The following is a 27,585-nucleotide window of genomic DNA, read 5'->3' as shown; positions in this document are numbered from 1 at the left end:
ACTTAAACCAGTTCCTTTTCGAAATCCCCCTTCTCTCTTCCCATTAAATTTGCTAAAATGTTTGCTATCTGTTTATGTATGTCTTTATTGTTTTTTTCCTTTAATACATCTAAATCTTAAGTTTTATTCTCTTCCTCTTGCCTCCATTAATATACATGAATTCATTAAAAATTCTTGTTTTTTGTCATGTTCATCAAAATTTCCTTCCAACTTTGTTGTTTTTTCTTGTACTTGATCTTTTTCATAGCTGTACTCATCTGAAAAGGGATTGTTTTACTTCTTTCAGCTCTGTCTTCAGATCATTTTTTATTTCTGCATCCATTTGCACAATTTAGCCCCTTGTTGCTTCTTTAGCTTCATTCAGCAATGTCATAATTTCTTTTTAAATTTCTGCTCCCATTGTAGTCATTTGATTTTTTACTGATTGAATCTCCTCCAAGATTTTCCAGTTAAGATCTCCCATTTTATCTGGCATTTCCACTGATGTTTTCTTTTATCTTTATCTTTTCCTTTTCCAGAATGTTGGTTCTTGATCTTGTTGTCATGGCTATTTCGTTTTCCAAAAATGTATGGCATTTTCATTGTTTTTAACAGTTTTTTTTAGTTATTTGTTTAATGTTATTTTAATGTATGTTTAATTCTATTTTAATATTTATACTTTGTAGTATATATTTCTACTACAATATTTATACATTTAAACTTCATCTTTTGAAGGTTGTGAGTCAATTTGGGTTTCAATTAAGAGATTAATTCAAATAAATATTAATTTTAGTTGTTTGGATTGTTTGGGAGCTCATCCAGATGAGTACTCACTGATACCACACTATTTAATGTTGCTACTTACACCTTCCTATAATAATTGAATTGATATATTTTTAAAAAAACGAATGTTATTGGTGCACAGTGCTACAATACATTGCATTGAGTCTCATTTTGTGAGAAAAGTGGGATATACATCAAATCAATTTTTTTTAACAAAGGACGAGAAGAACAGTAGGTCTAAATAGCCTTCCCTACTCAGCCATGGAAACCTACTGGATTAGCCCTGGGCAAGTCATTCTCTCTCACTCTGAGAGGAAGGCCCCTTTGAACAAATTTTGCCAGGAAAATCCCATTATAGATTTGTTTTGGAGTTCCCAAAACTCAGAAACGACTTGACAGCAAACAGCAACAACAAGAACAACAACACTGTCTCATCAAACCTGAAATGAAGGAAATGGTAAAAATAGACTTGACCAGAACAAGTATCACAACCAATCCCAATAGGATAAAACCATCACACCTAAAATGGGATCAATCTGGTGCAATTATGCAGTGTGGAAATCATCTTAGCCTTTCAGCTGGAAAGGAAATACTCTGCTATGCTGCTGAATGGAGAAAAAATAGCTGGAGGTGAAGTGTGACTAGCAAAACATAATTTGGACCTTTTTATTACAAAAATGGATGTGCAGCAATAAATACTACTCCCACTTCTCACATATCTACTTTCCTTGTCAGATCTCTGGTTTTTTTTTTTTAAATATATATATATATGTTTAGCTGTTGTATATTGCCTTGGGGATCCTAATAGGCTCTGAAGCAATAAAACCTAACTACATAAATAAACAAAAATTTCTAAATTTTGCTAAGATATGGCTGGTACTATAAAGGATGGATGGACACATGGGAGTGCACACACATAGAAACACAGACATCCAAATACTAATGAAAATGATTTTTAAAAATTTCATGCATAGGAAGGGGTTATAGTTAAATTTATTATTGGTTATTTATATTGCAATTATTTTAAAATTATCACTCAAGAGGGGAAACTTATTAAACAAACACAACAAATGGGTAGATAAAATCAGTCCAAGTATTGAACAACAATCTATGTATTAAAACATGTAGCAAAATATCCACTATGGCCAGTTAAAACAATTAGACACACACCATGCGCATGCACACTCATAAAACCCAGTTAGCTTGGTAAGTCTGTCTTGGGGTAAAATCACTGTACTAAGCAGTTCTCTGGATAGGTGCTGCAGACAAATAAATGACACATCTTGTACATAAAGTAATCATTCTGCCATAAATACTGCACATACTTAAGAGATGTAGTAAGATCAGCATAATATCTATACATGCAAACGGTCAATGTTTTATTGAACCATTTTCTTAAACTTTGCAAAGCATTGCTCTCCAGATCATAGGTACCCCAAGCTATCTTGTTACCAGAGAATCTCTCCTCACCTCTCCATTGCACTAAAGATGGCAGTGGCAACATTCCATCTAACTGAATAATAATAATAATAATAATAATCATTATCATTATTTCATTATTATTATACTAATTATTATAATATTAACAATTATCCTGTTGTAGTTTCAATGTACCTGCCTCATGTAATAAGCTCCATCGCCATTCCTGATACTTAGCAGGAAGAACAAAAGTGACCTCCTAGTGGTTGGTTCTGCTTCATAGGGCTGGCTGCTCTTTGAATCCCTGGCTCTGTGGTCATCATAGCTAGGATGTAAGGAACCCCTGGTGGCGCAGTGGATTAAACCCTTGTGCCAGCAGGACTGATGACTTGAAGGTTGGGTTGCTGGCCAGAAGGTTGCTAGTTCGAATCCAACCCGGGGAGAGCGCAGATGAGCTCCCTCTATCAGCTCCAGCTCCATGCGGGGACATGAAAGAAGCCGGGCATCCCCTGGGCAACATCCTTGCAGACGGCAAATTCTCTCACACAAGAAGCAACTTGCAGTTTCTCAAGTCGTTCCTGACACACACACACACACAAAGAAGCTAGGATGTAGGGTAGGCCAAACCTCTCAGGGGGCACGTGTCTGATGATCCTCAGAATGAGGCATTCAGGAAGCAGCAGGCTCTCTATAAAAGAGATGGCAGGATTGAGAGGGTCATGGGAGCAATAATATCCTTCTGGGTGTTTTTTCAGGAGGGCAGCGGCTCTTAATCAGCTCTGAATGGATCAAAGATTGCCTTGATCCATTCAAGAGCATGGCTGGGGTAGGGAATGATAAACTTTCTGTTCCCAGTGCCCACTGTCTGAGAGTCTCCTCAGTAAGCCATCTCGGCAGAGTAATCATAATCATTTGCCACTTGAATGGTAGTTTTCTCCTCTCATCTTCATCAATTGAGATGACTTATTTTGCTGCAGGTTATTCACCAACTTTGGGCTATTAAACCTTATTAGGCTTTGGTGCTATGTTATTGTAGTATCTCTGAAACAGATTTATTGCAAGGTCCTTAGAGCTTTAAAGAATACATATGATTTATATCAGTCCCAAGTGCTCTAGCTTCGATGTTAACCAGGCATTTCTACCTGCCTGGATACGGTTATGACAGATTGCAGCAACAACTGAGAAATTTCACCAGTGTGAAACATTTTCCCACAGAATGTTTGTTCTGAATAAAACTAAATCAGTATAGGTTTCTTTAACAGAATCCATCACAGAAACTTGCCATGATAGTTTGTTCTTGTGCAGCTTCAATCTAAGCAAAATCTCTCACTTAAGATGGAGAGATTTGTGCAAATGTACAAATGTACACATCTATCTGTCCAGATTTTATCCATGTTGCCATCCAGTCTAACATACATAATACTGACAGTCAGAACTGTCCTTGTTTGATAAATCCATTGATATAATGATTCCTCTGTTGTAGGGAATGAAGTATTTTGTGGAAATCAGTATGAAGAGATTTTGTGAGTAAGACTTTAAATTAGCTATGCATTACAATTTTATCTTGCCCTTCCTCTATGAAGCTTAGGTTGGTTTACATATCTTCCTCTTCTACATCTCACATTATTCCATAACAGTATTTCCCAAACTCTGGACTTCCAGGTGTCTTGGACTTCAATTTCCAGAATCCATTATCTTTGCCCAAAGCAGTTGAGGCTCCTGAGAGTCAACATCCAAAATACCTGGAGGACCAGAGTTTGGGACTCACTGATCTATTCTGTGAGGTAGGCCAGGCTGAGTGACAATGAGAGCATGAAATCTATGAGCTTCATTTCTTTGAGTTTGTGTGTCCTTCATAGGCCCCATCCACATTGACAGTATAATGCAGCTTCAAAAGGGCTTGAAACCACAGGGGCCACAAAATGCATGGTGGTAATGCATTCCGTAGAGCACATTACAAGGAATACAGTGTATTTTAAAAAGTTGCAGGAAAGTCGGAATTCGGCCCCAAAGTGTGCTACAGCAGACCCCAATGTATCCTAGATCACTGGTTTTGCAAAATGCGGAGTGCATTGTAGAATCCAGAATGGGAAGGGCTGTTGAAAATCACCTCAAGAGCATGGCTGGGCATCAAGGGGCTAATTGGCCCCCTGGGAGGGGCAATTGATTATTTCCGCTCTTAAATGTCACTTTCCCTTTTAAAAATGCCATATGGCTCTGATTCGCTGATATGTATCTCTGCGGGAGATGAAAAAAATGTGCAGTGGTTCTGTGTTCAATGTAATTACCATCCTGGCCTCAAACCAGTTCCGGGCATTGCAATCTAATCACCCACACAGTGAAACTGGTTCCTCCCAAACCTGTTCCATGTTGTATTATAGTGTCAATGTAGATTTGCCCATGATCTGATGTACTAACTACTGCATCGCTGCACTGATACTCAAGGTTTCTCTCTAGAAGCTCATGAAATCCCCAGATTAATTCCCCATTGTGTCGACAAAGGGAAATAGCTCTCAAGACTAAGAAAACAAATCTATTTCACCATCCTAGCTTGTAGCACAAGGTCATGATTGAAATGTATTTTCATGGTTGGTGTTGTACATCAGCTCTTTGGTTGCTAAACGTTCCCGACTAGAGGTTTTGGATTTTATTCCATCTCTGTGCTTTTATATAAATATTCCTTCAGGATGTATTTGAGGAACAGCCACAGATGTTCATAGCAAAGACCAAGGACAGATTAGATTAAGAGAGAACTAACATTCATGAGGGGAAATTCCTGCCAAACTTCTAATGCCTTTGACTATTGTTATTTAGAGTTTGTTATTGGAGAATGATTTATTTTAAAATACCAGCAACAGTTGCTCATCTGGCAAACTACTGAGGCTCACTATTAATTGCCCATCTTATATTTAGAATGGATTCTAAATATTCAAAGTCCACAATCTACACTAATACCCATAGACCTCACAGCAATCGTATACTATCTTTAAACAGCAACATCTTGTTTTCTAAGGACTTGGTTGTCGCCACTCAGATGGGCTTTTGAAATGGGCTGATGCAGAAATGCGCAGTGTGTCTGTGTGTGTAATGAAGTGGGAATTCTTAAGGAAGAAAGAGATGGTGCATGCATGTTCAAGTGCAAGGGAATGTGACCAGAAAGCACAAGGCTCAGATTGTGGTTTTGTGCTCTAGGATAGGACAAGATCTGAGGCTAGTATACTGAAATCTACTGGCAGTCATTTGGGTGATTTACAGATGAGACTGACAAGTTAGTTCTCAAATATTTAACATAGTCAAAATGAAAACAGAGTTGATTTTATGCACTAGTAGATGTGAGCTCAGTCCTTTTTTGGTATTCCCATGGTAGGCCACTTTGGACCTCCATATTTTTGCCTTACAAAAATATACCCCCAGGCATATCCCATGGTGAAGCATTATGGGAACTGAAGTCCAAAAACGCAAGGACAGCCACCATTGCTCATATCTGGCCCCAGTACTTATTTATTCACATATTTACATATTTATATTTATCCCTCCTTTCCAGTTAAGAAAAGTGTGTTTATGGTAATTCACAAAAAGTCAGTTTGAAGTGCATCTCTTCTTCCAGATCCTAGTTGGTGAATCTCAGGATACTAATTAAACAGAATTAAACAGAAAGTGAAACTTGCAAACAGATGTTATTCTGTATGTATATCTTCAATACATTTCAATAACAATTCCTAGGTAACACAACTGGTATGGGGTGTGTGTGCAAGTGATGCCTTTTGCACCAGGTTCTAATTTCTAAATCTGAGAATTCAAGTAAAAACACAAGGAATTGTGAATGGTCACTGTGCCTGTTTATGTGCTTTCAGGTTGCTTGTCAACTTATGGTGAGCCCATTAATTTCTAAGTAAAGAAACACTCAGATGTGATTTTGCCAGTTCCTCCCTCTGCAAAAGTAAACATCTGCTTACATTAAGCAAACATATGAAACTACTACTATATTTATGTGCTTTAGAAAAACTCACACATTAGAAATCATATCTAAAGTAACTAGAAGTAGATTAATTACATAATTTTGCTGTTCTTGACCTCACAATGTTAAAGTAAAATTTGTGTTGCAGATCTACTATTGAATATCTGTTTAGGAATGCAAAGTTAGAATTCTTCAGCAATTGCATTAGAAAAAATAGTCCAGATAATTAGCATGGGATATTTTCACAGTCAGAAAAACTTCAAAATAGCTGCATGAACAAAGCAGATATTACACATTTTAACTCAAATCCATATTGATCTTCATATTTGAATAACCTGTTTTTGATTTGGAGCTCTTGCCTAATTCCTGATCAAGAATAACAATCAGTTCATCGGAGAAGTAAAAGCAGAATATATTGCAAGTCAGAACATCACTGACTGGCAAAAATCTAGGAAATATAGAAAATCCAGGTTTATCACAAATTCTAATTCAGGAGCTACGGCAAAAAAATGAGGGTGGGGGGGGGGGAGAAGAAAAACTTCCATGCTTCTTATCACTGTCTTAACATAACATTGTAGTTATTCATTCTTCTCTAATTCCGTTTAATTTAAAATTGCACCCCACTTTCCACCCTTTCCTCCAAACAGGGGGTTCAGTTTCTTTCTTTCTTTCTTTCTTTCTTTCTTTCTTTCTTTCTTTCTTTCTTTCTTTCTTTCTTTCTCTCTCTCTCTCTCTCTCTCTCTCTCTCTCTCTCTCTCTCTCTCTCTCTCTCTCTCTCCCCCCCTCCCTCCCTCTTTCTTTCTTTCTTTCTTTCTTTCTTTCTTTCTTTCTTTCTTTCTTTCTCTCTCTCTTTCTCTCTTTCTTTCTTTCTTTCTTTTTCTTTCTTTCTTTCTTTCTTTCTTTCTTTCTTTCTTTCTTTCTTTCTTTCTTTCTTTCTTTCTTTCTTTTTAAAAGCAAACCTGAACAGTAACTAGCCAGGGCCACTTCTGTAGTTCTAGGGTGCACTGGGACTAAAAACTATTGTGTTCCTGTCCAACAGCAACATCCCCCCAGGCACCAATGTAATTGAATCCTCCCAGACAGAGCAGATCTTCAGCAATCCCACACAAGAAGATGCATATTGATTTGTTCTCAGCAGGAGGAGAAGGATTTACACCCTCATCCTTGTTTCCCTAGTTTCAATTAGCCTTATGCGGATGAGAAAGGGAACCAGCATATATCCAGAGAAATGTTTGGAGAGTAAGAAGCATGGATTTTGTTCTGATCAGATGCTGCACAAGAATTAAATCTCAGAACTTTGTGAAGGAAAGGACAGTAGAGAACTTTAAATATTTCTTTTTACATAGAGGCCGGATGACCATTTGTTGGCAGTGTTTTGATTGTGTATGGTATGGGGGTGCACTGAATAGCCCTTGTAGTTTCTTCCAGCTCTATGATTCTACATTCCTTTACATTCATAGATTAATCAAAAGTCTGTTTCTCTTTGTTGTCCTTCATATCCATGGCTACGTATGACAAGAGCATAAGGAGGCCCACAGAAACTCAGAAATACGAAGTGTGTCTCTCTCTGGCACTACACAATTAGTGTCTGGTCTCAATGAAGTACAATAAGCTGGAGACAAACCTGTGTAACAAGACAGAACAGAATGTTTGAAGGCCAAAGAAGTAAGGTTCAGTCTGTTTTGGATGGTATTACAATCCCTCAGGAATAAATATGCCTGCTCTGAAGGAAGGTGACCATAGAGTCACAGTGGAGGATCTAGAGATTTCCAGAGAGGAGTTTCCTTTGGCAAATTTTTGTATAAAACTAGTGGTTTGATTATTTGTGATTTTTCCACCTCCATGGCAGTCCTCTATGTCTGATCCCAGGGAATATAGAAGTCTGATGGTACAAAAAATACTGTGCTTGTTCTTTGAAATCAACACATGCCAAGATATTTACTTAAAATGTTAATGGTCTACCAAGATAACCCTTCTAAGAGGATAGTACATGATAACAGTTGCAACACTGTGTTTTAGCCAATGCAAAGATGGAGCAGATCAGGAACACAGAGACAAGCTGGCAAAACTGCATATTGGAAATCACAGCTTGCTTCATTTCTCCTTTCTTTCCAATGATTTACACTCCCAATAGGCTCTCTTTTATCAATTGGCTTTATAATAAAGACTTTCAATAATGCTTTAATGAGCTGTAAAATAGTGTGGCCAATGTGCTTGTTCACTTGGTGCTCAACCTGTCTTTGCTCTCTTACCTCTCACAAATACATAGGTGCTGACTGCAGTAGTGTCCTCAATTTTGGCATTGATGTACTTGTAGTAACAGCGGTAGTAGCCTGTGTCATTAGCCTGAGTCCCCATCACTGTCAACACCTTGCAGTAAGGCTTGGTTTCAGTACCCTCACAATCTTCTTCCTTGACTGTTCGGATACCATCAAGACTCACCAACACCACAGAATCACTTTCCTTTCCAATCTGAATGGAGTCCTCTCGGCCCCCAGGCCACGACCACTCCAAGGGATGCTGCCCTCTGTGCAGAAACAAAAGGTACACCAGAAAGAGAATGGGATAAATGGTTAAATGACTTCATGTGCTGTATCTTATGTTCTAATCGCCTTCCACTTTTTAATGCCAACAACATAGAGGAGTCAAGTAACCTCCTCTAATAAACAAAATGGGTGCTTAGCTCCCATCTTAGCTAGGCAGAAAAGCTGAGCAGAGAAAGGGATAGACAGACTTATAATTCTGTCTGCAAATTACTCCTGGTTGGCCTCTCAAAATGAATACTGTGAGGAGAACCATCAGGATACAAAACACTCAGAAGTAAGGAGAGTTGTAGCAGAAGTAGGCATGGAAACGCATGAGCTTGAGGAAGATGCAATCGTCTGACAACATAAAAATCATCATGCAGTCAAGAATTGGAACCAATATGATGTTCCAAAATGCATGAAACCAGTCTACATAAGGCATAGTAGCATTACCAACGTATACAAATTATACAACGTAAATTATTTTCATTAACTGATACAATTTCTGCAAAGAACTCTTGGGAGTTGTAATTTGGTGAGTCCTTGTGGAACTCTACCGGGTCAGAAATCTGACCACCTACTCAGTGTTTTCTGTTCTGACTGGCAGGAGCACTCTAGGATTTCAGCTAGAAGTCTTTCTCATCACCTGCTACATTTTACCAATAGTACATCAGAGACCAGCATCAGATTTGTGCCCATTGGCTATCATAGTTTATTTCCTGGAAACTCACCAGGGATCAGCAGCCAGTGGTTCAGGGATTGCCACCAGTCTAGGGACTGCCACCAGTCCATGGACCACCATTTTGAGTAGCACTGTGCTAGAGGATCTCTTTAGCTGGATTTTTGTGAACTGCCTTGCATCCCACTCGGACAGAAAGGTGGCATACAAATGAAATTAAATAAATACATAAATATATAAAGTCTCCAGTACAGTAGAGTCTCACTTATCCAAGCTAAACGGGCCGGCAGAAGCTTGGATAAGCGAATATCTTGGATAACAAGGAGAGATTAAGAAAAAGCCTATTAAACATCAAATTAGGTTATGATTTTACAAATTAAGCACCAAAACTTCATGTTATACAACAAATTTGACAGAAAAAGCAGTTCAATACGCAGTAATGCTACGTAGTAATTACTGTATTTACGAATTTAGCACCAAAATATCACGATATATTGAAAACATTGACTACAAAAATGGCTTGGATTATCCAGAGGCTTGGATAAGCGAGGCTTGAATTAGTGAGACTCTACTGTAATTGCAGTTGGGATCCTCTACTTGCAATTTACACATTGAGAATCTGTGTTGGGACAGATAAAACTGCTCTCACATAACCAGAATGCTCACGGTAACATGATACATAGGAATTACTATGGAGTCACTTCACATCTTTAAGTCAATGTAGCCACAGAGATTGTTGTATAGATCTGGAGACCAAGTGACCAGGGATTGTGGCATATGGTACACATTTTTCCACCAAAAGCAAAAAGATGGCTACTAAGCCAAGGAGGTCATAGTTCAACGAATATATTCACCAGTTTGTACTGGTGAGAATGTTTAAAAATAATTATGACTAGTTGCTACCAATTCTTTTTCTGAGCTACAAAAAGAATGCCAAAACAGGGTGCCCTTTCACTGTCTTTAAGATCTCTGAAGATCAGTGCAAGATCCTCCTGCATTTTTGTGGGCTTCTCTATTAACGGCAGAAAAATACTGGTGGCCCATGATCTGTGGGTGGAATGTTATCTTGCCACTGAAAAGATGTGGTATCCTCCCCGATGTGTTTGGATCTTGGGATATTGGTGTGGAATGTGACTGTCATTCAACCATGGAGAATCTTGCAACATTTGCAAGGTTCTGCATGGTTCAGAACTTAAGAGCTAAAGCAAGCTCTCCCAGATGAGAGCTAGGGAAGGTGGTTGGGCTTTTACTTGCAGCTGTGCTCAGTCTGAGAGATGCTCACAGAACCATGGTCATGAGGGCCATCTTGTTCAACTCTCTGCCATGATGTTAGTAGCCAAGTCAAAAATCAATGAATTAGGCAAGACTGACACTTCATCCAATGGAGAAGGGTAAAATCGTTGTTGAATATGTTAGTGGTAGCAATGGCAGTCACCATATATCTTTGATATCAGGAGACTTCACAGCTCTTTGTGAATATTTTTGATTAAGCTACCCGGTACTTGTATTCAACACTACAGAAGCTAAGGACTAGTCATGACAACTCCCCTCCCCTCCCTCCATCCTCATCCCAATTGCCTCTGCCCTGGCCTCAGAGGGAGAGAAGAAGAGGCAGTCTGCTGGCCTTAATTCCCTCTCATATCACCATCTTCCTTTCCTTTTGTGTCATGTCTAATTAGATTGTAAGACAGAGAGTAAACTGTTTTGTCATTCTTTTGTTTGCAAAGCACCATGTGCAGTGATGGTGTTATGTAAATATATCATCTTCATCATCTATCAATCGATCGATCAATCAATCAATCAATCAATCAATTACCTACCTACCTACCTACCCATCTTCTGGGAATTCTGCTCTCTGTTTACATATACTCTACTATTCAGTTCTTGAATAAATGCCCAAGGCATCTTCAAAGACATTTGTCTTAAGTCTTTATATACATGGACTTGTGTCTGAAGGAATCCACATTTGACTGCCTCCAATTTTTTTTGTAAGAGACACAAATATGAAGTGAAAACTGCATAAGATTGTACATACAAGTTCAGGCTTACTTAGTTAACCATGCAATGGTCAGTCAGATGCTCTGAGGAATCATTCCATCGATTCCTGTGTAACCATAATTCCATTGGTGGTACCACAATTGTATAATACCATAAAGATATGGTGCAGTCAACGTAATTACTACACATGCAACTTGTGTATAATAGTGACTAGTAAATGAGAGGGAGGCACAGTTTGGAAAACCTGACAAACTGCATACACAGGTTTTCAAATTAATTTAAGGCATTCTTCAGGTTAAATTGGATGATATGTAGAGTAGAATAAAAGGCAGGGTTATAACAAAATATGTTATATGGACATATGTTCATCATCAATTCAGTTTTTGGACTGGAGTTTGTGAAAGATGGATTGTTTAGTTCTTCCTCCTACTTGTCTTGAAGCATTAGAAAAAGAAAAGCCCACCACCTACACCTGAGAAAGGGGAAAGTATGTAGTTTTTTCTTAAGAGCAGAAAAGATGTTCATGCATGGGCTGATGTCAGTAAGGGTGTCAGTAATTTTCATCAGCGGAATCCAAGGTGAAGGTACAAAATCAATACAGCTTGCTCTTATTTCACAGAGGGCTGATTTTGCAGTTGTTCATAGAATGAGAGGCTAAACCTTGGTAGAGACAGAAATTTTGGGGGATGAATTTGTAAAAGAATATGAGTTCTGTTTGTTAGTATGTTCCTTCAAGTAATCCCTGATATACGGCAACCCCAGGATTTTTTCAGGAAGATTTATCCAGAGTGAGTTCGTCCTTCCCTTTCTGTGAGGATGAGAACATGCAATCTGTCCAAGGTCACCCAGATTTCCTGGCTGAGTGGGATTTGAACTCTGGCCTCCTAGCATCCTAGTCCAGTACTCAGACCACTGCAGCATGTTCAATAATTGCAAGATCACAATAAAACTAACCATTCCATCATGCTGCTTTCAATCTAGGATGAAGTGTGCACATCTCCCTGAAGAATTAAAGTTGAGCTGGATCAAAACAGCAGCGAGGGGTGAACTGCTCTTTGGGAAGATTCCTTTGTATGAACAGCCCAGCCTCTTTGCTTTGGCAAATGGAGCTTTCAAAATAACAAGCCAGACTAGAAATAAGGCATTTTCCTGCTCCCTGGGAGTCTGTTATATAAATAAATGCTTGATGTGATTTGAACAAAAAATATTAATGTCAATGTTAACATAACTGCTTTCTCTTTCTGGAAAAGGTTATCAAACAAAGAGCTGTGCCAAACTTAATTACATCAAGGGTATGTAGGTATAAAGGTATGTAAGCATGTAGAATGGAGATGTGTCATCAACTATGTTATATTTTTCCTGATGTTTGTAGGAAAAGGTCTGATGACATCCATTCTTACTGGAAGGAGCCAGTATGGAGAATATGCAGCCATAGGACCATGTGGCAAAGTCTAAACATCTATGCAGATATGTCAGTGAACATTGTTTCATTTGCTATATCACAGTCTGTCCTGGGAAGCCCTTTTCATTCCAAGTATGTTTTGCTATGAGACATTGGGAAAGTTGCTGTCCAAGAAACACAAGCTGAAAGCCCCTTTGGCACACATAACTAGTTTTAATGTGCTTCAAATTTCAGCTATAGTTGCCCTATGTCCCTCTTCTGGCTTTTACTGTTTTTTTTCTTAAATTTGTGAAAACGGGTGAAAATAATAATTCCTCACATAAAGAGTATTAGATACTATGCCATCACTTCTTTGAAAGTATATTAGAGATTCTTTTTGAAATGTTACTATCAGCAACACTTGAGTGTCTATAATCAGAAATCAGAGAATGTATAGTTATAACATACTGATCTAACAGCTGTAGGTATTGGTTGCTAAGAACATGGCAGGTCACTGCTCAACACAGGCAGAGATCCTAAATGGTTCAACATTGCATAAGAGTCTACATGAAACTGCTGGAAGAGGCCATCTGGAACTTTGTGGTCCAGTATCATCAGTATGCTATTGAAACATAACCATCCTCTCCTTTCCATTAAATTTCAAAGATGTGGTCTGTGTACTATACCAGTGTCTATCAATAGTGGATTGGAATATGGTGAGCAAATTGAAACCTAACTCAAACAAGAAAGAGGTCCTCCTGGTTAGAGGGAAGGCAGATCAGGGAAGAGGGACTTTAAGCTGGATGGGGCTTTACTCCTCTTAAAAACTTAGGATTGCACCTTGGGTGTACTCCTAAAATCATATCTGAGTCTGTATGATCAAGTTTCAGCTGTGGCCAGGAGTGAATCTGCACCATTAAAAGTAGCGTGCCAGCTATGACAATTCCTTGAGAAGTCAGACCTGGCAATGGTAGTGCATTTTCTGCTGGACTACTGTCACATACTCTACACGAGGCTGCCTTTGGAAACTGTTTAGAAACGGTAGTGGGTTCAAAATGCTCCAACCAGACTTTTGACTTCACCTGGCTGCAGGGATCAACTATGTAATTTCCCTGTTGAAGCAGCTCTACTGATCAATTTCCAGGTAAAATTCAAAGTGATGGTTTTGACTTTTAGAGCCCTAAACAGCTTGGGTCCTAACTATCCAAAATACAATAGTTCCTAATATAAGTTAGCAGGAGTGTTAAGATCTGCAGGGGAGGTCTTTCAGTCTCATGGGCTTTGAATTATGGAGCTCTCTTGTGTGTGTAAGTGGTGTGCTGTTTTTAATCTTTTAAATCCTTCACTGAAACTAAGTTTTACATAAGTTTGTTTTTTCATTGTCTTTAAGTATATTTTAATAATAGTGTTTAATTAGTTTTTTCCTTTTGTAAATTCATATTTAAGGGGCATCTTTTTAAATTATTGTAAGCAGTTTTCAATGACATTTTGGAAGAAAGGCAGGCTTGAAATTCAATAAAGAAAGAAAGAAATTCCATGAGAGGAACTCCGCTATAGCTTCCTTGTCACCACCTCAGGAAACATAGCTGCACCAGCCAGTCTGCTGCTTGTGGAGGGGCACAGACTAAGAACATTTTCTGCCAAGATCAATCTATTGATTAATGATCAGTACTGAAATGGATTAACATCCATGAATATCATGCTGAAATAAACTAGCTAGTGCTACTAAATTTGTTCTTTTCACCATCCAATTTCCCTTTTTATGCTGTGACAGATTAACATAGCATCTATTGGAAATGGCACTTGAGGTATTCATCATGAGCACACTTAAATCCAATATTCATAGTTGCCAAGAAATCAAGTGGAGTTGGTATCCATAGAGTATTTACAGCTGAGAATAATTTAATCTAGCAATTGGGAAGAACAGATGATGTTTTATAGTACCTGCAGGTAATATTCAGGGTATCCTTAGCGTTGATCACGTATTCCTCTTCTGTGATGCTAAGAGTTGGTGGGGTCATAGAATAACCACTCACTAGATGAGGGAGAAAGAAACAATTCTGTAAAAATCAGTATGTCCAGTTGTAAGCTCATTAACATTGTTTATTGCAGCAGTTCTATTAAGTCGGAGTCATAACCCGGTTTGGTTTGAAAATTCAGGGTAGTTTCTTTAAAACCAGGTAAAAAAACAATTAGTAGAACTTTCAATTTTTCTTCATGTCAATATGTAAAAGCAAGAGAAATCTGTCATTGACAACTGTAAATGTTAAAATACATGCATTAAATGTATGGTGAGCAAGTGAAACATTATTCTACTCACAATGAAGCATATGGTTCTCTGATCCAGGTAAGCCTACTGTGATGAGGTTTATATCTCCCTGCATTTGACTGTGGTCTCCCAAATCGAAAGGGGGTGAGTCAGTGGGCTTTTAGTGGCCTCAGCTGACACCTTCTTTGTAATGTCTACATTGGAGAATATGTTGAAGGACGAAAAAATGGCGAAGGACAGGGTGTTTTTTTTTAAAGAAAGTAACTTTAAAAAAAGAAAGTAACTTTCAATTGTACCTATTTAAAGCAGTATGTGATTTAACCACGTTTCCCAAACTTCTGGTCCAATTTTAATTTGTATTAATTTTTGGGTATACTGTATTTTAAAAAAACAGACTTGACAGCCTTGTAACTAACATTCAAAAATGAGCAAGTCTCTTATAAGGCAATAAATGCTGTGCACTTGGAACATGATGATAAAATCCACAATATGTGCATATCCATACATTCTGCAAGAGAGGAGGAGTGTAACTGTGGATGACAGATGCTCACTGTTAGATGAGAAATCTTGCGGTACAGAGGAAGAAATGATTGAATAATAATAACTTTATTTTTATACCCCGCCCCATCTCCCCAAAGGGACTCGGGACGGCTTACATCACTGCCAAAAAATTGTTATGGTCCTGATCTTCTCCCCAATTCTAGCTCCAGCCACTGTATATAATGAGACTTGAGCATTCACAAATTTTGCTATCCCTGGGCCAGGGTGGGAGGGGGGGTGTCCTGCAGCCAAACCCCCGTAAATACCATGGCCCACTGTATTAGTTTTGGGTTTGGCTTGAACTGTCCAGGGTGCTGAATTTGAAGTATATGATTTAGCACCTTAGATAGTTCCTTCAAAATTTGGTCAGAATTCGACAGAAAATCCATTAACATGATATGAAAGGTAAAAGGTGGCATCACAGAACAGCAGTACTTGCTCCTCCAACCAAGACCCCCCCTCACCTCTTGCTGGCTTTAACCGTCAAAGAAGAGCAAGGATCATGTGAGTTTGTGCTTGTTAGCATTAGTGAAGGTATCATAGCAATTGAACCTCATTCTACAAAACCAGGCTTATTGTGATGTTGAGAACCTGTTGGTCATGACAACAAATCATTATTTTAATCTCAAAATGCTTAGTGATGGCCATAGTGGATTACTGGTTGAATTCAGAGGTCCATTGCCTAAATTTTATGTCCTATACCACCCAGAATGTCTTGGTGAATGGATATGATGATCCAATGGAGGCAATAAAGTAAACTCTCTTAATTGCCCACACCATCACAAACTTGCATACAATGAACTTTGTATTGAGTATTTCCCAGCTGTTATTCAATCTGGTTCATTTCTTAGAGATTACTGGATAACCAGAAGCAATATACGTTCTTCGGTATCAAAGAAGGTGCTGAGGTGCTAATGAACCACAATATATTTTCATTCCACAGGAAGACAGGGACCTTGGTAGAATCACTTGCTCTGTATAACAGAAAGACAGCCCAAACATTGAGGAATGTACTGGATTCCATTGGTCTCCTGTATAGACCACACTGAATGGGCCTCTCAAAACCTGAGCATCTGTTGTAACTCAACCGTCACGGCCTGTTCTTCAGCAGGAGTTAAGAGTTTGATTCAGAATCTGACTCGGATTTTGGACCCATCCAGGACTTGGATCAAAGCCCAATGCCTTTGCAGGTGCCTGAAGTTGTGGAGCCAGAGAATCCACTAATTGGCGAGCATTCCGATCCTCAGTCAAGGTTGGTTTTACCAGATATTGTTGACGCAGGGGAGGATACTGCTTTTAATCGGAGGGAATATTTTACAAAGGAAAGGAGTCAAAGGGAGGGGGTGAGATGGAGTTGAAGGTTGGCTTTCAGGCTCATCAATGACTACTTTCCCATATGAAGTTCTGCACGTCCCAACTCTCATAGACCTGTAGCCTTGAGAACTCCTTAAAGGTCCCTCACTCCCTGCTCTGGTTGCGGTGTTAACTTTGCCTTCCTTGGGAGAGGACTCCATGTTCCAGTATCTTGCTCCTAGCCTTGTACCCTGCCTTGTTTCCGTGCCTGGTTTCAGGATCTCTAAGTTGTGTTTGTGCCTTGTGACTCTCGAGTATACCGTGCCTTACTAACCTCGGTTTCACGATTCCTTAGCGGCTGATTCCCACATGGATTACAGTTTGTGAATTTGCAGCGTCTTGTTCCTGTTCCTTGCAACTTATAGCTGACTCTGTTTGGACGGCGTTTATGGACTAACTTTATCTTTTTGCTGGAACTAACGAGTTCGATTTGTGGATTACAATTGAGAGACCTGACTGGACTTGATTTGAACAGTTAAAGGCTTTATACTATGGACTATTCTTTATATTAATTTTATATGCTACCTGCTTGCATATGTATATTCCTCAATAAACTGCTTCACTTGTGATACTGGCTCCAGTGTGGTCTTCAGGGTGCCCTCGCAGTCTTGGGGTGTAACAGCGTCACTCATACTCCTGAAGCAAGATCAGTTTTAACATGTTCTAGTGTATAAATTATATTCTTTACCATCTCGTATTGAGGAATATGGGTATGGGAGTCTTATGTATAGACAACATATTGTGCCTATTAAAATTAATGCTGAAAACAAGGGTAACAAAGATAACTGATTTTTATATTGATACTCTCCCATCACCCCCAAAACTCACACTCTTTTATAACTGACAAAATGTCTCTCTACTTCTGTATTTTAGATAGTTCAAATATGAAGCACCTTTGTCCTGCTTATTTTTTATTATGTTATGCACATGGTACTTAATGAGTGTTATTTAAAGGAGGAAGTTGAAATAACTGCAGTTTTGTGGAAGTAAATGTCGATGTTTTAGAACAACAGTGGGAAGCTGAGGGGAGGACAATGGAAATGAAAAATTGAAAACTTTTCAGGAGAACTTATAGTCTGGAAAAGAAGGTAAGAAATGCCAGACAAGCAAAAGAGACTACATTTGGGAAGCAAATTCCCCACAGACTCCTAAGAAACGTGCAGAATACTAATAGCCCAATCAGAATGACCTGCTTAAAACTTTGCTTTGTGTAGACATCCTTTCTCCTTTTAATTGTTTTACACTTCCTTCCTTCAAAGAAGTAATTCAGATTGCCTTCATTTGACCAAGTATATCTATAGAAACTGGACTGGAATCAGCAGTCTCATACATATATATCTGAGGAACATGCTGATCTCCCAACCATGCTTTTCCTGTAGTAGTGGCTGGAGTAGTATTAGGAACAAAAGCTGTTGTCACTATCATGACACCAATATGAAATGACAGAATAAAGGTGGACCCTCTGTGGATTATTGTTAAGTTGAAGTTCTTGTCATCTTTGCTAATGGAATTTAGTTTTTCAAAATGTGAAATAGAATGCCCTGAAGATCAAAGAAGCTAACTTCATTATTCTACTTACGATGGGAAAAAAATCCTAAATTATTTGATCAAGCGAATAAAGCATGTTCAGAATGCCAAAATTCAGGAGAACAAATGATTATTAATATGGACCCACAAGGACCAAGTGGAAGCCATCACACTCATATAGCTCAATTCTCACTTAGAGATTGGTAAAGTTACTTTTTTGAATTTTGAATCTCAGAGTTCAGGATACTGCAGTACAAAAAAAACAGAAGCACAACCAAAAACTAAATAAACAGAAGCCCAACTTTTCTAAGCTCTGCACAGAATGGGCAGAAATTGGTCTAGAGCAGGGGTGTCAAACTCATTTGTATAAATGCAATTATGTTGCTCTGGCACTGAAAGCCTCATGGACCACACAAAATGACCCGGTGGGCCAGATTGAGCCCACAGGAATTGTGTCAAACACATTTGGTCCAAAGGAATGCTGTAAAAAGCATAATGCATTTACTTGTGTTCTTAAAGTTAAAAACATCTCTTTCTGACCAGGCAACCAACCATTTACAGTGAACATCAATTCATAATAGGTATAATTAAAAAAATATGGTAACAGTTGACAAAGGATGTTGTTTTTCCCCCTTTGTTATCACGTTACTGTTATACTTTACACCACTGTGGACATGTTCTCAGGTGTGTACTATTGACGAAAGAGAGTTTTGAAAAAAGCAATTCAGAGCCTTGTCCAGCTTACGTGGCTCAGACACTACAGAACAGACCAATTTGGGACACATGATAGGTACAAAACTCGGATCGGCAGCAGAATTTTTCGTCGACACTACTGATGGCACACCATATTCTATGGCAGCTAAAGAGAACAGGCTGCTTGAGGTTGAGAGGAAGCAGAGAGTTTTGTATCATATGGAACATGCCACTCTGCCTATTGGTAGGACTGGCTCCAGATCCTCATTATGCCAATCCTTCATGTTTGTAGTCTTACTGGAAATGCCTCTTAACAAATATTACAAGGATAACAGAAATTATGGACAACAAACTATACATCCATCTGTATCAACAAATAAAATCCTAAAATTACAGGTGTGAAGTAAAGAGAAAGATTTCTTGAAGATATCAACTCTTTCTCTTCCAGGAAGAATACCATGGCAAAAATTAAGACCAATCTGTCTCAAGCCATGAGTCAGAGCGGGCTGATTTGTTATAAAAGTCAGTAACAGTAATGACATTCGAAAGCCACTGATTAGATGTCTATGTCTACCTGTCCAACTCCATTTTATTTTATATTCCCTGTTGGCCACATGACCTTAGAGGTGTCTACGGACAACACTGGCTCTTCGGCTTAGAAATGGAGATGAGCACCAACCCCCAGAGTTGGATGAAACTAGACTTAATGTCAGGGGAAAACCTTTACCTTTACTACTAGTTTTTGACATCTGGCAGGTTTTAATTTTTATCATATTAAGTAGGAGATGTGATTTAAAAAATCATTATTGTCATATTTTTCATTACTTTATTCAACAATGAACATCCCATCCAATCCAGTTTCAGACATCCCAGTATGTTCATTAGATGAAGGCAGAAGCAGCCCTCATGCCTAATACTAAAGGGCTCTGGAGTTGTCCATTCTGAGAATGCTGAGGTCTGAGTTAACTCAAACTGTGTTTGGGGCATAAAAGCTCTTACTTCAAGCCTTTTTAAAGAATACAGAAGAACAAATTAAAACTGAAAACTTGTTCCAGATTGGTAGTGTTGACTGAAATAATACAAAAGAAATAAGTGGGAAAAGAGGTACAGATGGAAAGGGTTAAACATCATTTCTCCCTGAAGCAATCACTTAATAAGTCCTATACAAAAAAGAGAAAGAAAACATTTGGATGTTGTGCAAAAAATGGGTTCAGTGGTTATGAAAATAAATGGAAGCATTTTTGTGAAATCCCCTAGAAATATAATCATTTAAAAACAAAAATATCCCTTATCCATCTTGAATATGTCCATATTTCCAATTTAATGCTGGACACGTCTGCCTCTACTACAAACTCTGGAGCCCAGATGGCTGGAATACTGTTGATACAAAATCAGTTTGTCCCTTCGCTATGTGCTTAGCAAAGAATCTTGTGGATAAACATGATAGGACTGAAGTGAGGGTACCACGAATCATCTGTGGAGCTGAGCACTCAAAATCAATGAAAGACATTATGGACATATGGAGGACTCCTTACACTGAAAACATAAAGTTCATGGGAGCAATTCCAAATACATTTCGAAAGACATATACTCCTTGTTTTAAAACTAACAGAATGGGACTGCACTTCCATGCATGATCTAGAAGGCAATATATTCTGACAGACGACTGCTCTAAAGACTGTGGCTGAAGGACTCTCCATGGAACAAAGGTCAATATACCTGCTTTCTTTTATTTACATCAGAACACAACCTTTTCTTATTTCACTGAACTATAAACCCTATATGTCTGACTGAGAAATAAGGTCCATTCTTCTCCCAGTTTTTTGGTATGGTTTCCTCAGTGGTGCTTAAAAAAGAGAAGTTATGGTCAGTAAAATAACATTAATTAATAAAAAAAGGAAGGCAATTGCTTCAGCAATGTGCTCTTGCAGTTAAGAATTTTGGACTAGTACAGGAGTTCCCAACCTTTGGACCTCCAGGTGTTTTGGATTTCAACTCCCAGAAATCCCAGCCAGCTTACCAGCTGTTAGGAACTGTGGGAGCTGAAGTCCAAAACACTTGGAGGTTCAAAGGTTGGGAACCCCTGTAATAGTAGGACACAAAAAAGGAGTGTTCAAACCCGACTCATCCCCCCCCCCCCCCACACACACACACAAACAAACATGGCTGATCATAGGCAAGTAACACTATCAGTGCCCAGACAAAAGCAATAGCAAACCCCTTTTAAACAAATCTTCCTAAAAACACACTCATGATTTGGGTCACCGTAGAACCATTATAAGTTGGAAAGGACAAAGGCACAGAGCAATAATTGCATGTGGAACAAATTGTTGTTCATAGTGCTCTTGCAATGTGTCTCCTTTCCTTATAAACACGAAGAAAACTTTTGTTTTTTAAAGTTGCACATGCATTCTGGAATGAAGGAAGGAATATAAATTATTGTTGTCCCTGCTCCTTTCCCACTTGATATGCAGTTCAAAATAGGATTGATTGGTGCTGTAATGTAAACTTTTTTCATACTGGAGTAGAGGTATGAAACCTTCTAAATTACTATCCTCCAATTCATCCATCACAGTGTGTAGTAGATTGTATGTCTTTGGGCTGCTGTGCTCCACATAACCTCAATCAACTAATGTTTTCCTTGAAGTAAAGGCAGAGCATACAAAAACAATAGAAGGTGAGTTGGGTGCCCATCCATTTGCTTGATTACAGATACAATGAAAAGGTTAGCTATAAAAGATTCTCAACAAACATATAACTGGGTGGAGGAGACAAGGAAGGATGCAAAGCAACACAAACATGAAACATCTCTCTTCACTTTATGACCTGTTAGGCAACAACACCATGACAGGAATGGGGGGAGGAAGAAAATGCATGGTCTGTGCAGGTTTAGGTTGTGGGATTCCTGCAGATGTATCCTGTCTGAGGCTCCCCACAAGTACAACAGGAAAAGGAACAAACTCTCCACTGGAATACAGCACAAGCGGTGTGAAGGGTGGGGGAGAGTGACACAAACATCTGTAACATTGACCGGTCAGTTTGGAAGGACTCCTCTCATCTATTTGTCCTTAATTCTTCCTTTGCTGCAGCAAAAGGGAGTTTCCCCAAATATCTTGTTTCTTCCTCCAGATACTCACTTGTTTGTAATATCTGTTATATTTATAGCCCACTTTTCCTGTAATGAGTTTAAGGCAGCATTCATAACTGTCCTTTTACAACAGCCCTGAAAGGTCTATCAGACTGAGAGATGAGACTGGCTCAAGGTCACCTAGTAAGGTTTGCAGCTCAACACAGGGGTTAAAACTGGATCTCCCAAACCCTGGCAAATACTAGTACATACGTGTAAGTTAGATAAAAAACAGAGTTTAAAGAATTTAAAATTAATTAAAAGACAGAATACAAAAAGTTAATGAAAAAGCACACCATTACAAGATCCTCATAATCAATTCATAAAAGCCTGATGGAATAGGAAAAATTTCAGCTGCTGGCAGAAGGAAAACATGACAAAAGCCATCCTAAGCCACTCTAGGGTTGGAGTTCCTAAATGTGGGAGCAGCCACCAAGTAAGCCATTGAAACTGAAGGATAGTCCTTAAATTGTTGGATGCATAAATATATACCGGTACTTGAAAATACAGGTATCTGGACATCTTGGGTAGCCATTTTGTCATTCCTTTCCAAATTCCAAAAATTTGGAAGGAGACACAGGCTTTGAGGTATCAAAACAGGTCTGACTTTCCAATCTAAAGCTTGTATGTATTCCTCCATCTCACTGTACCTCAAACCAGCCCTACTTTATGTACGGATTCTTCATACAACTGTTGCTAAATCAGCTTTGATTTATGATGACTCTATGAATGAAAGACTTATAAGAGTATATCTAAACCAGTGGTTCCCAACCTTTGGGCCTCCAGGTGTTTTGGACTTCAGCTCCCACAGTTCTTAACAGTTGGCAAGCTGGCTGGGATTTCTGGGAGTTGAAGTCCAAAACACCTGGAGGCCCAGGTGTTCTACAAATAAAGCAGTTTGACACCATTTTAACATGGCTCAATGCTATGGAATCATGGGAATTGCTTAGTGTGACATAGCACTCTTTGGCAGAGAATGCTTTATAAACTACAGTTCTCATAATTCCATGGCAATGAGCCATAGCAGCTGGTGGTGCCAAACTGCATTAATTCTACAGTGCAGATGCACCCCTAGTCACACTATCATAATCAGGCCTGTTCATTTCTTGCAGATTCAGGCTGTGGCTTCCTTGATTGAATCTATCCCTCTGGAATGTATTTTTTCTCTTTTCCTATTGTCTTCTACCTTTCCAAACTTTATTGTCTTTCTAGTGAGTCACTTTTTCTCATGATATGGCCAAAATATATCAATGTATTTAGTTTATATTGGCTTCTAGGAGAATTCAAGTATCATTTGCTCTAGGACAATTTTTAACAGTTCACCATATCCATAGAATTTTTTTCCAGCATCACATCTTAAGTTGATTTTCTCATCATCTTTCTTCAATATCCAGCTTTCATAACTACAAATAGAAATGGGAAATACAATAGCATGGACAACCTTAACTAAAGCTATTATCCTTCCAACTCTATTGTATGCCTGCAAAACATGGACCATCTATAAACATCACTCTTGACTTCTGTAAAAATTCCATCAGTGCTGCCTTCAAAAAATCCTGCAAATCTCTTGGAAAGACAGGTGGACAAATGTCAGCGTTCTAGAAAACACAAAGGCCACCAGCATCAAAGCAATGATTCTGTCATCAACTTTGCTGGAATGCCCAGTCACTGTTTCCCAAAGAAGTTACTTTCTTCTCAACTTAAGAACAGAAAACAAAACACCAGAGGACAACAAAAGAGATTTAAAGATGGGCTTAAAGCTATCGTTTTAAAAATGTGGTATAAACACTGAGAACTGGGAAGCCCTGGCCTTTGAGCATTGTCACTGGAGGTTAACTGCTACCAAAAGTGCTATGGACTTTGAAGAAGCATGAAGAGAGGGCAAAAATGAGAAATGTGCCAAGAGGAAGGAGCATCAAGCAAACCCTTGTCAAGACTGCCTTGTCCTCAACTCAATGTTCTCACTGCGAAAGAGCATTGGGATCCAGAATAGATCTCCACAGTCACTTATGGATCCACCATCAGGTCTCTACCTTTGGAAAACAATCATACTTGGCCTATAGATATATGGAGATATATCATTATGCTTCAGAATGTTGCCTAGTTCCTTCATAGCTGCACTTCCAAGTCTTACCCTTTTGATGTCTTAGCTGCATTTTCCATTCTGATTAATGACTGAGTTAAGGTATAGGAAATCTTTAACGATTTCACTACTTTTGTAATCTAATTCCTGACAAAAGGCACCCATCAGATTGGAATTCTGAGCAGTACAGCCTACACCTTCTGAGAGTTGGTTTTGGCAACAAATACTGCTAGTGAATGGCACTGATAGACAAGCAGATGGTTTCTGTTTTGAGTGAAATCTCAAGGTGTGAGGGAGATCTTCCTCCTAGAATACATTATCCTGCACTCCAAGATTTATATCCTGCAGCATTTCCTTTTCAGGCCTTTTTTTCCACCAGATGTTGTAGGGCACCAAGTGGGTTCAGAAGCATGCATGATAACACATGTTAACATCTAGCAAGCAAGTATAGATGTAAAATGTACCACCCAGCTCCATATGTATATATATTAGTCTAATATGCACATAGCTAACATGGAGAAATAATTAGTGTAATTAAAAAGGCATGCTGCCGCTTCACAACTATTTGTTTTTTCAAGATGGTTTCCAAGAGAGCTGGCAACAGAACATTAAAACAAACAGAACTGGATTGATGGGATGTTGAAAAAGGAAGCAGGATTCCGTAGCCACTCACACTTTGTCTATTTCTGGAAAACTGTACTTCCAATTGGTTTTTCCAGCCTTGATCTTTTATTTTATGATTCTTAAAGGGGCAAGCTGCAGATGAAAGGCTATATCCCAAGTGGAATTATAATCTGTCATTGCTTAAATTTACTTGTCACCAAACTTCTTGTATTAATTCAGTTTGCTGATTCAGCATTTCTCGTACAGGAACTATATCATGATTGGCACATGCAAGGAGTAATTCCCACTTTGTCCATTTTTCTTTGTTCTTTATAAGTATATCTCATTGCCTGGGAAGGAAGGCTTAATTGCTCTGAATCAGCATTTGTGACTGATTGCAGCACATATCAAAACAATCCCTTGGTGTGCTGACAGATGGATAAAACAGCTTTTAGTCGTCTAGGCACTGTCATGTTAGCCAGCAATTACTCTCTTGCTTTCTTTAAGATACTTCCCCTTCTTTTTTTTCACAATTTCTAGGCCTGAGGCAGCCATTTCACATTGGGGATCAAATCTTGGGCCCTAAAACCCAACATTCACACCATAGATCACAATAAGGGGTCAGGAACAAACATATGCCACAGCTGTCACATTAGGTACAGTCCTGACTCGTTCTCTGTTATGCTACTTCATGGGCTACAAAATAACCCCAAGGACCACTGTCTATCTGTGGGCCATACTTTGTCCACTTTTGCCAGTAGCACAACAGAATCAATAAAAGTTTGATCCTTCAGTTTTGAAAACATTTTGCTCATTTATTGCGGAAAAGAAATAAACTAAGCAGTATTCATATTAATAAGTCAGGAGACATTACAGAAGCCCCCTACCATGCACTCCTGAAAACTAAAGCACACTTGAGAGATGACCCCAACCTTTCTTTAAGGATCTCCAAATAGAGTCTATCAGCAGTGTTACCTATTCCACCAATGAACAGCAAAAGAATTGTCCCCAAAAATCCTTTGTTCTTGTAATTTGAATCCATTAGGTTGTGTAATAGTTATGAACAACCCTGACCAAGAACTTTGAAAATAACAACTATCCAGAGTAGCCCTGCATTTTAAAAACATAAATGCCAAGATCCTGAGCCTTAAAGAAGGGAAAAGGTACATTTAAGAAATCTTTCGAGTTGGAGCCTCTTTTAAAACATGCAGTTACATTTCCACCCACATACACTCTCACTGTTCTAATCTAGTGTGTTTAAATGGACAAGATAATAATAATAATAATAATAATAATAATAATAATAATAATAATAATAATAACAACTTTATTTTTATATCCCGCCACCACCTTCCCAAAGGGACTCGGGGAGGCTCACATGGGGCAAGACTCAACAACAAAGATTAAAATAAAAGTTGCATAAAAACAGTTCACAGTATAGAAATAGTATAAAAACAACAATATTATCACAATAAAAATAACATCATTAAGCAACTAGATGCAATTTCTGAGCTCTTCCTGAGTGGATAGACTGAGCGCAGGAATACTGAATAGAATTGATAGCTAAAGTGCATAATCATATGACAGAAACAAGGACTGTAATAAAGTGCAAGATAGGCTGTTAATCCCATTTGGGGTGGTAATCTAGCCAACTGTCTATTTGAAGGCACAACGGAACATCCAGAAAATGAAAAGCGGCTACATTGATAAGGAAAATATTAAGGAACAACGTGAAGCTATATTTATTTATTTATTTGTTTGTTTGTTTATTTATATCCCATCTTTCTTCCAAAATGGGACCCAATGCAATTTTCTCTCTCTCGTTTTGTGTGTGTGTGTGTCATGCATACACACAGCAAAAACAGTAAGTGGTACATAAGATTAAAAAGCATTAAACAATCAGTCTATTAAAACATGACTTTAAGTCATTCATTTTAAACAATTAAAATGCATAAAAGCACATATTACATATTAAAAACAGCATGTCTATTTTGCAAAGATAGTAAGACTCAGGAAGATTCATATGGGGAAGCACAGTCTTTCAAGTAATCTTGACCTAAGCTGCAAGTACTACTCTAGAATTACAAGGATCAGAGCTTAAGCTATTATAAGTGAGTCTTGTTCTTTATTTTTCAGATAAGTGGGAAGTAGCATGAAGATATCAATACCTTTCTGAAAACTCAGGGAGCCAATGGGCCAATTTTGAAAGGTATTTTTGTTCTCATTCTGTACCATCCCAAGGCTTTTTAAAAAACATTTTGTGGAGATTTACAGTGAATATGCCGAATATATTAAGATATTAAATTACAGAGTAATATTATACTGTAGTTAGAGGATTTCTTACAAATACTCATAACAATGAAAGATATTCCTTCAAAATAATCACACAGGGCCTGATGCATTTGACTTTCCCGTCCTCAAAGGACACTTTTGGCTTTCCTCCATTAAATCTGATTCCTTGCCTTTACCATGGAACTTATACAGATTATGGTTTCCTGTTGAGCACTGCATTTTATCTACACAGCTAATTCTGTGCCATAATTTTTAATAAGGTTCAAAGTGCTCCCACCTTCTGTATATAGAACACATACTTATATAACCATTAGCTCACTGAAACCCACCATAACAAATGTTTGCTATAGATAAAAAAGATGTATCCACATTTGCA

General features: G+C 38.4%; 1 protein-coding gene across 4 annotated transcripts in view; it reads right to left on the bottom strand.

Annotated features, from left to right (window-relative positions):
- flt4 (fms related receptor tyrosine kinase 4) overlaps positions 1-27,585 on the bottom strand; it is a 123,832-nt gene that overhangs the window by 64,685 nt on the left and 31,562 nt on the right. For 3 of the 4 annotated variants that reach the window (XM_016991751.2, XM_008104843.2, XM_008104842.2), the window contains exons 2-3: positions 14,667-14,757; positions 8,392-8,666 (exon numbers count right to left, since the gene is read on the bottom strand). In XM_016991751.2, coding sequence (XP_016847240.1) covers positions 8,392-8,666; positions 14,667-14,757 — 366 coding nt within the window. Of the gene's footprint in view, positions 1-8,391; positions 8,670-14,666; positions 14,758-27,585 lie in introns of those variants that run through there. The other variant, XM_062970291.1, reaches the window with a different exon arrangement.

Source organism: Anolis carolinensis, chromosome 2 (assembly GCF_035594765.1).
Source record: "Anolis carolinensis isolate JA03-04 chromosome 2, rAnoCar3.1.pri, whole genome shotgun sequence".
In the NCBI taxonomy this organism is placed as follows: Eukaryota; Metazoa; Chordata; class Lepidosauria; order Squamata; family Dactyloidae; genus Anolis; species Anolis carolinensis.
This window is presented reverse-complemented; position numbering and strand designations above follow the sequence as displayed.